The sequence below is a fragment of the Geospiza fortis genome, unplaced genomic scaffold (assembly GCF_000277835.1).
Source record: "Geospiza fortis unplaced genomic scaffold, GeoFor_1.0 scaffold361, whole genome shotgun sequence".
NCBI classification, from domain to species: Eukaryota; Metazoa; Chordata; class Aves; order Passeriformes; family Thraupidae; genus Geospiza; species Geospiza fortis.
The window spans coordinates 1,319,342-1,332,576 of record NW_005054356.1 but is presented as its reverse complement, the minus strand read 5'-3'; the positions used below and the strand labels follow the sequence as shown (position 1 = coordinate 1,332,576).

The 13,235-nt window shown below is 41.9% G+C and overlaps 2 protein-coding genes across 2 annotated transcripts in view; one reads left to right on the top strand and one right to left on the bottom strand.

Moving 5' to 3' along the window:
* Nucleotides 1-295: 295 nt before the first annotated feature.
* Nucleotides 296-8,208, top strand: NELFCD (negative elongation factor complex member C/D; the record flags this gene model as incomplete). The annotated part of the gene is given in 14 exon segments (XM_031059123.1): nt 296-432; nt 597-706; nt 1,533-1,642; nt 1,946-2,003; nt 2,414-2,613; nt 3,392-3,522; nt 3,935-4,100; nt 4,748-4,882; nt 5,270-5,409; nt 5,596-5,710; nt 6,012-6,107; nt 6,284-6,424; nt 6,758-6,887; nt 7,292-8,208. Coding segments are annotated over 14 exon segments (1,704 nt in total), but the record flags the coding sequence as incomplete, so codon positions are not given.
* Nucleotides 8,209-8,941: 733 nt separating this feature from the next.
* Nucleotides 8,942-13,235, bottom strand: part of CTSZ (cathepsin Z) — a 5,263-nt gene continuing 969 nt past the window's right edge. The window contains exons 2-6 of the mRNA XM_005423662.1: nt 13,092-13,233; nt 11,329-11,508; nt 10,589-10,739; nt 10,228-10,390; nt 8,942-9,782 (exon numbers count right to left, since the gene is read on the bottom strand). Of these exons, the coding sequence (XP_005423719.1) occupies nt 9,669-9,782; nt 10,228-10,390; nt 10,589-10,739; nt 11,329-11,508; nt 13,092-13,233 (750 nt within the window). The 3' untranslated portion in view covers nt 8,942-9,668. The remainder of the gene's footprint in view (nt 9,783-10,227; nt 10,391-10,588; nt 10,740-11,328; nt 11,509-13,091; nt 13,234-13,235) is intronic.

Sequence of the window (13,235 nt, the reverse complement as noted above, 5' to 3'; positions counted from 1 at the left end):
CCTGGAGTATTCCCCGGGAGGGACCCGGAGCGTCCCCCGGGCCCTCCCGTTCCCCCGCGGGCGCTCCGGGCTGAGGCGATAGCGCCGGGTGTGAGGGCAGGGCTCGGGGCTGCGCCGGGCCCGGGCCCTGGGGTTAAACAGGGAAGGCGATGCGGGTTTTTGTGCCTTCTCCGTTAATAATCGCTGTCTGTCGGGGTGCAGGTCGCTTGCGGTGCTGAGCCCAGGTGTGTGTGCTGCTGTGGGCAAAAGGAGCCTGAATATGGGAGTGTGGGGGGAGACGGGACAGGGAGGCTGACCTGACTGTGCTTGTGAACAGCAAGATGATGAGGATGGGGAGGGAGAAGATGATGCCGAAGTGCAGCAGGAGTGCCTGAAGAAATTTTCAACGCCCGATTATATAATGGAACCGTCTATATTTAACACGTTAAAGAGGTGAGTGCGACCTGATGTTTGTTATGGTGTGTTAGAGGTGTCACTTCATATGGAAATGTGTGCAAATCTATAAATGGTGCTGTTGTTTTCCCTTTAAATTTAGACTTCTATTTATTTTTGATTGTAATATGACTCACATAGTTCTTTTGTAATCCTTTCATCAGATATTTCCAAGCAGGAGGATCTCCAGAGAATGTTATTCAGCTCCTCTCTGAAAACTACACTGCAGTGGCACAGACTGTCAATTTGCTGGCAGAGTGGCTCATTCAGACAGGTATGATACAAGATACAGGGTATTTTGGGTCTGTATTCTGTCAGAAATATCTGAATTTGTGGCAAATTTGTTCATACACAGGAAGTGGATTGTTATAAAGTTGTCATCCTTTATGTGGCTAAATCCTTTATAATAATAGGTTTATTCCACTTGGAGAATAATGATGCAATATGTTGAGGAAAGGCCAACAAACTGTGTTATAAAAGGTTTTATAGTTGAAACAGCTGCATAAATTATAGCTTCTTTTTAATTTCATTCAAAGGGCAAGGGTGCTGTTATATAGGCAGTATAAGCAGTGTTTTTATCCTGTAGTGGAATTAATTACGTAATTGTTATTACATGATCAGAATTATTGTACTCTGATTTCAAAAATGTAGAACTACCCATTTCTATATGTGTGTTATTTTGTAGAATACTATCAAAGCTACTGATAACCAATGGGCTCAGCCAAGGATGAACTTCAGTGTGTAGTAACGTGGCTTTGTGCCCCAGCCCTGGTAATCCCTTTTGTGGTTAAGACACCCCTGCATTTTGCTGTTACACCAGTAACAGTCCTGGGCATTCCTTTTTCTGTGTCTGATGAGGAGAGAAAGAGGAAGGTTGTGACCTGAGATCCTAAACAGTTCAGTATTTAGGAAAAAGAGGTGGAAAATCTGTAAATCTGTATCAGTGTGCCTCAGTAGTAGAACTGATGGCTCTCCTCTTGTCTTCTCTATGCTGATAAATTTTGGAGTAGTGTGTGTTCTCATTGGAAAATGTGGGATGCTGCTGCTGTGTTCCACTGGACTGCAGTACATCTGCCAAGTGTTTTGTTCCTTCTGTGCAGGTGTTGAGCCAATGCAGGTTCAGGAGACTGTGGAGAACCACTTGAAGAGTTTATTGATCAAGCACTTCGACCCTCGGAAAGCAGATTCCATCTTTACAGAGGAAGGAGAGGTGTGCATGCAGTCCCTGGTGCTGTCCCTACAGAGGATCCTTCCTACACACCTTCATCTGATGGAGTGGTGAAGGGAAGGGAAATGGAATCTTCAAAGCTCTTTGGCTGAGGAACAACTGGTTTCAGAAAACCAGCTCTGTCTGACTGGAGTCCTCAGAGGTTTAGAGAGCTCGGAAATTTGGAATGCATCCTCCTTTGTAATAAAGCTCTGTAGAACAGCTCACAGGACTGCTGGGAGGTAAAAGCCTTGCTTTTTATGATCCTGACAGCAAGACATTCTTAAATTTCTTTCTTCTTTTCAGACTCCAGCCTGGCTTGAGCAAATGATAGCACACACCACGTGGAGAGACCTTTTTTACATCCTGCTAATACTAATTATTAAAAGTACACCTTTTTGGGAGGACTTGTGCTACAGATTGGAATAAGTGTAATTTCCGAGTTTGAAGTACTGCTTTTTCAATTTCTGTTGAGGTGTGGGGTTCTTCTCTTTTTTTCTTTGTTTTTTTTCCTGTGATCTCTGTTTGAAAATTCTAGATTTCTGGTGCAGTGAAACATCTCAGTCAGTTTTGTATGTTCTGTGACAAGAAAAGAATGTTATATTTTGGTGTGCTCTGGTACATTTTTTATTATTGTGCTTTATTTATTTTTGCTGCATCTTTATTTGTTTCCTTTTCTGTAAACCATAATATAAATGTGAATTCCAGTCAGTTTATGCAGAGGTGGAACTTAAATTCTCTGCGTTCTTCTAGATTTGTTAGGATATCAGAAATAGAAATGTAAATAACACAAGATTTCTGTGATGTTTTTATTTTTATAGCTTATATCTGATGCTGGGTATCAAGGGGAAATAACCAGTGTTTCAACAGCATGTCAGCAACTAGAAGTATTTTCCAGAGTCCTGCGTACATCTCTGGCAACAATTTTAGATGGAGGAGAAGAAAACCTTGAGAAAAACCTCCCTGAATTTGCTGTAAGTTTGGTTTTTGGTTTTTGTTTGGTTTTTTTTCCCTTTTTATGTGGAAAAAGAAGTGTTCTGCTTTCCAGTTAGGAGGTACAGATCATTGTGGGATTGTAGCCAATCTTGATGTCCTACGAAAGCTTATGAAGAGAAGGTGTATCTGAGTTAAAACACAAATTTATGCTTTTTGGTCATTCTGTGACCAAGAATTCTTTGGGTTGCTTATGTGACACTTCTTATATTTATTAAATGGATTGTGAAAAGGTGGGGGTAGAACTGTTGTCATTAACATGTACTTCAAGATCTAAAGATCAGTATTGTCAGTCCCCTGGCAAATTAAAATAATTCTCTTATCATCAACATCAGTGTGAAAGCTGCCATCTGAATCAACCCAGCATTTCAGTGTTGTGAAACAGCACAATTATTGTACTCTGATTTCAGAAATGTAGAACTACTCAGAAAATCATTTTCAGCTGGCTTTGAACTTCTCTTAGTGTTCAAATACTGCAGAGAAAGTACTGAGCATACGTAAAATGGATTTTCCTCTCAGTTTTGGAATTTGAAAAATGAAGTTCTCAATTCAGAAATTTCTTCTTGCGTGGTGTCAGTGCTTTTCTGTATTTTCCTCTTGGCTTTTGGGGTCTGGGCTTTGTTTGTGCTTTGTTTTTTTTTTCCTTCGCAATTTTGCTGTTTGTTTTTTTCCCCCCTTTGCTTTCACGGCAATGTAATCACAGAAGGCCACTGGGCTGTTTCCTTGCTGTCTGCTGAGGTTTGTGCTGTGCTTTCACAGAAGATGGTGTGCCATGGGGAACACACTTACCTCTTTGCCCAGTCCATGATGTCCATCCTGGCGCAGGAGGAGCAGGGCGGCTCCGCCGTCCGACGCATCGCGCAGGAGGTTCAGCGCTACGCCCACGAGAAGTGAGTGGCACCTGTGGGAGCAGGGAAATGGAGCCCACCACAGCCTGTAAACCCTGCTGGCTTTTGCTCGTCCTTCATCACCTTTCACCAGCAAAAGGAGAATCTTTAGCTGCAACAGAGCAGTTCTTGTAGCAGGGCTAGAAGTGGGACAGCAGAAAACTTCAGTGTCCTGTACCACAGAGACCTGAAACTGGAAAAGCAAAGATGTTTCTGTTGATGTTTCTGTCTATTAAGAAATATTGTTTTATTTTTATGTTAACATTTTGGAGATAAACAAGGCAAACACAGGCCTGTTTCTGTAATTGCCCTAAGGCATTACATCCCATAGAGTATGCCCTGTTGACTGAGTGAGACTTCATCTGAAATGTCTGAATTAAGAAAATAAGTCACTCTGTGTTTGCTCTGCCTGCAGAGGCCACGATGCCAGTCAGATCACCTTAGCACTGGGTACTGCAGCCTCCTACCCCCGAGCTTGCCAGGCTCTGGGGGCAATGCTGTCCAAAGGAGCTCTGAATCCAGCAGATATCACTGTCCTCTTCAAAATGTTTACAAGCATGGACCCACCTCCAGTAGAACTGGTCAGTATTCACCTGGTTGTAACCTCTGAGACTTATTTCTGTTACAGAAGCACTCAGAAATGGGGTGCCTTGTGCTTAGTGTTGTATGGACACAAAAATTAAATTAGCACTCACTTGTCCCTCTGTAATTGTAAGTAATGTCTAAAAGTGAAGCTGCTGCTTGCATTCTGCTTTGCATCAGCTTCCTGGTACTTCTGTTGGGTTTTTTTAATCGTTCCAAGTTGTGTTTTTACATATAACTAAATTAAAGCACATTTCCATAGAAGATAAAGATGGCAAGGAATTAATTCTTTAAACAAACAAAAAAATTCAGGAAAAAAAATCCCTGCCCACTTTAGCAGTTTGTTATAAACAGGCCTAAATTACACATTTAACATTTCTCACTGCATTGTTCTAACATGGGTTTTGGTAAGAAAAGGCAAGATTTTGACACTTTAGAAATATAGTTTGTAACTGATTCCTTTTTTTTCCTTTGAAAAAAAAAAAAGAGACTCTTTCAAAAGTCTGTGTCTCTTCAGAAAACTGTTTAATGTACTCTTAAAGGAAAATGTGTTTATCTTGTTCAAGGTATATCAAATGCAAAAACTCTATTCTTAGTCACCTCTCATGATTCTCAGGCTCTGATAAACTGTTCTTTCTCTTCCCAGATTCGAGTGCCTGCATTTCTGGACCTCTTCATGCAGTCCTTGTTTAAACCAGGTGCTAAGATCAACCAGGACCACAAACATAAATATATCCACATACTGGCATATGCAGCTAGTGTTGTAGAGATGTGGAAAAAGGTAATGTTCACTTCTGTGAATAATATTCTTTTTTACCTGCAGCAGCCTGCCTCTGCTGAAGAAAATGTATGGTTGTGAAGTCACTCAGTTTAAAATAATACATTCAGCTTAGTTTTAATTATTTTAATATGAAAAGCTTCTGCCTTCAACTGAGGTGATTAAAAATTGTAGATCCTGATGATCAAACAAAAGTCTGAGTGCACTGAGAATTAAATAAAGCAAATATCCTTGTACTTCAGCTCACTCATAATTAATTCTTCTGAAACTTGCATGTGAGTCTGAATTTTGAGACACAGGTTGCAATCCTAGGCTTATTGCAGGTCAAGCTCCTTAAATAACCAAAGACATCTGCAACTCTTGCATTCCAACTTTGCAATAATTTTGCAGAACAAGAGAGTCAGCATCAACAAGGATGAACTCAAGTCGACCTCAAAAGCCATTGAGACTGTTCACAATCTGTGTTGCAATGAGAACAAAGGGGCATCAGAGCTGGTTGCAGAACTGAGCACTCTCTATCAATGCATCAGGTGAGCAGAGAGGCTGGGAGTCTCTCATGACTGATAAATCCTGTCTTTCACACACAACTTGTCCTCCTTGGGTGGCAGAACATGCTTTTCTGTGCCACTGGAGAGTGATGGCAGATTACTTTGGGTTCCCAATAAAACTTCCATTTATTTTTCATGCTGCTGTGCTAAGGTGATGTCTCTCTGTAGGTTCCCAGTGGTGGCCATGGGGGTGTTGAAGTGGGTGGACTGGACAGTGTCAGAGCCACGGTACTTCCAGCTGCAGACTGATCACACCCCAGTTCACCTGGCACTGCTGGATGAGGTAAGAGTGTCTGGAAACTGTGCTGAGAGCAGGAACAGTTCTGGTTCTTGTGTAACACTGAGTGCCTGTCATTTGCAGTAAGGCAGTAAATATGCAGAGATGAATCTATTCAGAGTAAATTGTTTGGTTTTGTCAGCGCAGCATTCTTTATGCCAGGAAAACTTGGGCATTATAGAAAGAAATGATGGAATGCTTTTCTAAATGAATTTCTGTCTGGCACTGAGCATCAATGTCAACTTGTCTGGTGCATTGTGTTTTAAATTGCAGTTCTGAGGATCTCACTTTGCTGTTTTGTTTGCAGATCAGTACATGCCATCAGCTGCTTCATCCCCAAGTTCTGCAACTTCTTGTCAAGCTCTTTGAAACAGAACATTCTCAGCTGGATGTGATGGAGCAGGTGATACTCAGAGGATTCAGGTTTTTGTTACTTCACATCTGTCACTTCTTTTACTCTCACAGCAGGGTTAATGTAGAAGTGGTTAAAATGGAGCTCAGCAGATACTGAATGAATAAAAATTGCATGCTCTGAGGGCAAGTTCTGAAGTGTTGGCTCTTCCCTCCCTTCCCCACCAGCTGGAGCTGAAGAAGACTCTCCTGGACAGGATGGTTCACTCGCTGAGCCGGGGCTACGTCCTGCCCGTTGTCAGCTACATCCGCAAATGCCTGGAGAAGCTGGACACCGACATCTCCCTCATCAGATACTTTGTGACAGAGGTCAGCAGCAAAAACTGTTTACTGAAGTCTAGACATCAAGTTTAAAATCAGTTCCATGTGTTTTGGATATTCAGAAATACTTCAAGTTCAGGTCAGAGTCTGAGCAATGTCTCAGTGTTTACCAGGATGTGATTTGGTCCTACTGATCCTGACTTCTGGCAGTAACAAGGTACTCATAGAGCACCCAGAGAGTTCATAACTAATTACTTGCACTTGAGACCTCTTGTTCTCCATCCAACTACTTACATGCTTCCAAGATTGGTATATGAATTAAATATTGTCCCTCCTTCCTCTGTAAGTGCAAGAATCATCAGTTTTTGTCTGCTCTTTCAGGTGCTCGATGTGATTGCTCCTCCATATACCTCAGACTTTGTACAGCTTTTTCTTCCAATCTTGGAGAATGAAAGCATTGCAGGCACTATAAAAACAGAAGGTGAACATGATCCTGTCACAGAGTTCATAGGTAAGTCACATTTATTCCTTGCACACCTGCTTCCATTTGTGTCTTACAACTTGCAAATAATGTTTAGGAGGAAGATTGCTAAATATAGGAATGCCTGCCAGCTGTTTTCACAGACAACTTCCCTTTTTGGGGCCTGTGTTTAGCAATTTTCCTGTGATCAAGAATCTGTGGGTTGTAGTGGGGAAAGTGAAGATAAATACTGCTTTTTGGGAACTATCACTGCAGCAAGGAAAGAAAGGAAGGAAAGATGTCTGTCATAATATGATACTCCACCCTAAACCAGAAACATCTGTCCAGACTCTAAAAGCCTAATTATTTACATAATGCAGAAATCCATATGCAAATATATAAATCAGAATCATTGTAATGCACTGAACCGTGTTTTTTTTTTTTCTCCTTTTAAGCTCATTGCAAATCTAACTTTATTGTGATGAACTAAGCAGTGGAAAACATCAAGAATGCAACCAGAGCTCATGATCACTGCTTTGCCATGTTCCACCTGTGAGGTTCTAAAACTGGGGAAAAAAAAAACTCCAACAAAACCAACAAACCTAAAACAAGGAGTAAAAGGCTGAAGGGCATTTGCTTGACTTGCATGGTGACCCTGAAATTCTTAACCAGAGGAGTGTTTGTGTTTCATATCAGAGAACTGTCAATGTCATTTGGAAAATGGAATGATACCAAAGGTCTTTCTGTTACACAAATCAGTATAAATCTATGTTCTGAAGAGGATCGATAGCAAGAAACAGATTTATTTGAAAGAACTTGCAAAATTTGTCACTGATTCTTTGTGTAATAAACAAAATATGAAGAATGGGTAAGGTAATTCCTACTAACACTTTGCAGATAGTTCTCTGAATAGGTCCTGAATGCTCTAGGCTTTGATATTGCAAGTTGTAAGAAATAGGAATTTGTGGATTTGCTCTGTGCCTGCAGCACAAAAGCCCTAATGTCTGTTCCTCCCCTTTGCATGATATTAGAATTCTGAATATCCTACATGAAAACAAAAAACCTGTTTTGTGTAACACAAGAGGAGTTGCAACAGCCAAGGTTAGTTTTGCATTAAGAGAGGAATTCTGTGTGATTGTGTTACCTTTCAGAATCTATTTTTTGCTAAATAGATGCATCAGATGTTACTGGTAAGTTTCATTACCGTGTCATTACTGTCCCAAAATATGAAATGTGTGCCCAAATTTCATTACTGCTTGTTGTGGCTTTGTTTTTATACTGATCTCTACTCTGTCGAGGCTGATGCCAAACTGTGGGAGAACACCCAACAATATAATTGATGTTTAAATAAAGGTGTTTGTTCTTTTCCAGAGATGTCTTTCAGTTTCATTATGACTCGTTCTCTCTTTTCATTGGGCTGCATTCCTCTTTACACCCCTCACTTTTAAACAAACTGTAATTTTCTTGAACAAGCACATTTTGCTCCTCCAAGTACATCTGTTTTCTGAAGAACTTGCTTTCTAAAAGACACTGGAACTCTAAGTCCAGATGGATGTAAATTTAAAAAGGAAATCACCTGAAAAGGGCAAAAGCTGCTTCTCTAGAGGCTGTTTTGAACTTCCTTGCTTATCTTTGAATAAAAGATTGGCTATTATTCTAGCTAACTCTCGCCATTTAAAATTTGCCTGAGCTCTAGTTTTTGTAATTTAAGTAAACTGTAGAATTAGCAGCAGAAATTCACCCTACAGAAAATAAATTTAGGATACAGCCCTGTACAAGCTCTTGGTGATAATCAAGAGCACTTTGCTCTGTGTCCTGCAGTTTAAACAAGGTTTATTTTTACTTTCCTGTGTTCTGCCTGGTATCACTTCCTCTAAACAGTTCCTCTGTAGATGATTTTTAACTTGTTAAACCCGTTGTAATGCTGTGATCAGTGCTGTCACACAATCCTGTTCAGACCCAGTTGCTGTTTGAACCAGCATCAGTGCTGTATAAAATTGTTCATCAGGCCAGTGATGAACAAAGACCAGTGAAAGCAGCAGCATCCAGGTGGAGACAACCACACACTTGTATTAACAAACTCTTATAATAAATACCCAGTCATGTAAGAGAAAAAGTCTGTTTATTAAATCAGTTAGCAATGCCAGGCAGTAACATCTGATATGGCACTGAGTTATTATATTAGTGAGGAGTTCTGGGTTATGGCAATTTATGTTTTGCCTCTTTAGGACAAAAAGGGTACAATCACATATTAAAGCAAGAAATTTGAGCAAAGACAAGACTAATTAAGTAGTAAGTGTTTAGACTGTCTTTTGGTTAAAGCAATTCTCATTATATAATTTTGGTGGATAAAAGCAACTTCATTATTTAACAATTCCAACACCACTGTTTCACCAGGAGGTCAAGCAAACAAGGTTTAATATTTTTGATTTATCATGTCCAGCTTATCATGGCTTTTGCATCATTGCAACATATTTGGTCAGTACTGTCACAGAATTTAAAAGAAGCTCTAGACCCAAATATTGAGTACACTTTTGCAGTACATCTATGTGATTTATTCTTAAAAAAATAGATATTTACACGTACAGGTCCTGTGATTCAGTCAGTGTGATTTTAATACTGTGCATCAAGATAGACAACTCCTTCATGGGTGAATTACTTCAAGGTGTAAATAAAATTAGGGCAGTTCTGTATTTTTGAAGGCATTGTGTGTTGCATCTGGGCTACTTTTTCAGAACTGTGAAGGAGTCTTAGGCTATTATTCTTTAAACAAGAGGAGGTTGTGCTGGGAAGCTTCCAAAGTACCCAAACACAAAGCTGTACCATGTAGAATCAAGGCAGTATAGGATCTCCATATGCACAGTCCTCTTCAATAGCCAGATTGTAGTCTGCTCCTCTTCCACCCTTGTAGGCACTGGTCACAATCCTCAGCCAGCCTCTTTCACCCTGTAAAGGATTTCATTTGCATTGTAAATTAGGAAACACAGCTGTAGAAATTCTGTCTGCCAAATATGAGTGATTGTGGTGAATGGAGGAATTCACTCGAGCTGAAGTGTAGCCCTGGAGTCACGGGGCAACCTGCTTGGGTGAATTTACATACATCCCACTCATCCAGTCCAGGTACATAACTGGATTTTTGCCTACAACTCACAGCAATTTCCAGTTGCCCATAACAGAAGCTGCATGTCCTTGAACAGTAGAATTTGGGATAGAGCTGAAAGTTATTACTCAAATAACTTCCAAATATCCTTGTCTTCAGATTGGCTGGGTGTCATTTTTAAACTGGTAGGCTAGTTCAAAGCAAGTTTCAGTTTTATATCCACAGGCTGTAGTTTTGCAAGTGACAAACCCCACCCTCCAAAGCCCAAAGTGTGTTGCCATGTCTCCTTACCCAGGGCTCACCCCAGGAGTTCCGAACTATCCAATATTCTGTCCCGTTTTCCACTCCCCAGCCAGCCACAGACACGATGTGATTCACTGTGGGTGAGGGGTTGTACTCTGTGTACAGCCCCCCTGTGTAGGCATCCAGCTTTTCTGTAGCCATTATGCCACAGCTTCAAGAAAACAGAGAGAGGAGGTTTCATACAAGGGGATCAGGGCACTGGCCTGGCTAAAAACCAACTGGTTTTCTTGTATTTTGAATTCTGATCTCAGCTTATATACAAACGAAAGTCTGCATGTTGGAGCAGAGCTGCTGACATGCGCTAGAGTGAAAATGTACACCGAGTTTCATGTATCTTTTTTTTTTTTACCTAATTGGTCCATTTGTGTAGATTTCTGCCATCATTTTTTCTCTTCCACTGACAGACCCATAGTCAGCAACTTTCCAGAGAGTGTAGTTCTTGATCACATGGCATTCTCCAAAAGTGACACAAGTTCCACACTGGTTGAACTTCTTACACTCTGCAAAACAGAGGTGAGATTACCACTGGAGATAATCTGCAGGAAGGTGCTTTTCTTCAAGTGAAGGGATTGTAGGACACTGAGCTTTTATCATTTAACTGAGGCAGAAATTATTAACTTGAGAGTAATTATTAATACATATCCCTCTCTGGTGAACTCAATTATTTTCTGGAAACCACATTTAAAATCCCTATTATCATTTACTGTTCTTTCTTTCACAGGTATAAATACTTTGTTGAGGACATAGAGAAACCATTCCAGTCATACATGACCAAAGGTTAAATTTCTCCTTTGTTCAGCTTGAGGTGACACTTGTAAATATTTCAGTACATTAGAGATTGTGTGTCACAGATTTAAGAGATTAAGTTAAAACAATTCAGCTGTGCAAACTTGCCTGAGCAAGATTTAGTGCTACACTGTCTGTCTGGAGCAGGAGACACACACAGGCCCGTAGAGAAAACCTGTTCTGTCAGTCAAACAGCAGGAACCCGTACTCCGAAAACCCAAAACTTTTTTTTTTTTTTTTTTTAATACACTAAGATCTGCTAAAGCTGGGAAGAAACCCTAGAGCAAAGCAGAGCCACCCTACTTTGATCCTTGGCTTGGTAGTTGTTGCAGGTCTCGTCGGGGATGCCGTGGTCGTGCGCGTACCTCCAGACCCCGGAGTGGTCCCCGCCCTCACAGGAGCCAGCATCAGCACAGTCGATGACATTCTGCACAGACAGGTAGGCAGAGGGCCAGGCACCTTTCCTCTTGATGTTGATTCGGTCTGGAAGGATAAGAAACTGGGGTTTGCTGCTGGAATATGTGGGTGGCTACAAATTGCAACTGCTTTTGAAACTGTCTCCTCTTCATGGAACCCGCCACTGGTGGCAGACAGCAGCACGTGTGGTTGGAAAGGCTCTGCTGTCTGCAGAGAGGAACACAGCATGACCTAATTCAAACCAGAGGCTGAGCTATTATTGTGGGTTTCCATTAGGAGGGGTTTTCCCATTAAAAACTCAGCAAAAACATGGAGATGAGTAAGATCTGTCCTAGGCCTTGTAGAGCCCTAGACCTCTTCTGATTCAATACACAGCTTCTGAAAACTTCCAGATGTTTCCTGACTTTGACAGCAAAGAGTTTTCAAATACACATCTAAAAACAGCTCTGAGCATCATCTTTTAGAGGAGTAGAGATTTATGTATAAGCTCATGCATAAACATAAGCCCATGGAGCCCAGGCTGCTGGCTCTGTGAGACAGTTTAAATGCAGGAGAAAGCTTTCAGAGTTATCTCCTTGCTGTTACACCAGCATCTCACTGTTATCCTGCCATCTCAGACAGGCACCACCACCCTGCTGCCTTCTTTTGTCAGAAACAAGAAGCTTACTTGGCGGAAAAGCTTCCTGATGAGTATTTATAAACTGCTTTTCTGCATTAACAGTCTTAACTGATGCCACTGTAGTATGTTAAATCCTATTAGTACCAACAACATTCAAATAAACTTGACAGAACAAGGAGCTATCATCCCAGCCTAATCTTCCTGCAAGCTGCTGTTTTTTACTGTCCCAGTATTTCACTCCATCCTGGCAGGTGTCATACCTGTCCACATCCTTGTATGCTGCATGATTCCTGCTGTCTGCTCACACCTTCCTTCTCTGCCCCTTCTCCCCAGTTTGCTGTTTCCCCTTCACAGGTAATTTTCCTACAGCCCCCCTTGTGCAAGTGGTGCTTCTCCAGCACGAAGCTGTCGCATGCAAATCATGCATTCTCTCTAGAGCCACTACTTCTCCATCTGTAGCAAACCACTACTTCCCCTTGACTAAGAAAAAGGCTGAAATCAGGTTTTGTGTCTGCTGTGATGGTCAGTTCATGCAATGACAGAGCTCCTGCAGCAAATATCCCACAAGAGGCATCTTGTTTCATTTCCTCATTGCCAGCATGGCTGGAGAGCCCCTGCTGTAGTGAGGTACCAGAAGGAGACCTGACAACTCTTTTGCATCTGCTGCCCTCTGAGGGGAGGGCAGAAACTCCAGCTCTTACCCCAGGACTTAAAGAGCAGTTTGGGAGGAGCTATGGCCACATTCCTTCTGCAAACAGGTTTTTAACCACACACCAGCATTCCCCCTTTGCTGCCTTTGGATGAGGTGGAGACAGCCTCACTCTGGTTGCTTTGTCTATTGAAACCAACCCTCCTTGCCTTCAGCTTGGGCACTCCCACTGTTCTGGTGTAGTCACAGACACCTCAGCCTCGGTTTTGCTGCGTTAGTCCCTGCAGTGATTTAGCACCTTATACCAGCTGTCAGTAACCTGAAGCTGAATTTCCTTTGCTTCCCAAAACCTCCCGATTGCAGCGGGGGGCCCGGGGGTACCTGCCAAGGCGCTGGTGCTGCCGTGGGCCCAGCAGGAGCCGCAGTACTGGGGGATGTGCTGGTTCCGAGTGGTGCTGGCGTAGTTCACCCCGTTCACGTTCCTCCAGTCCCAGCTCTGCGGCAGCGCCGACACGTCCAGGTACT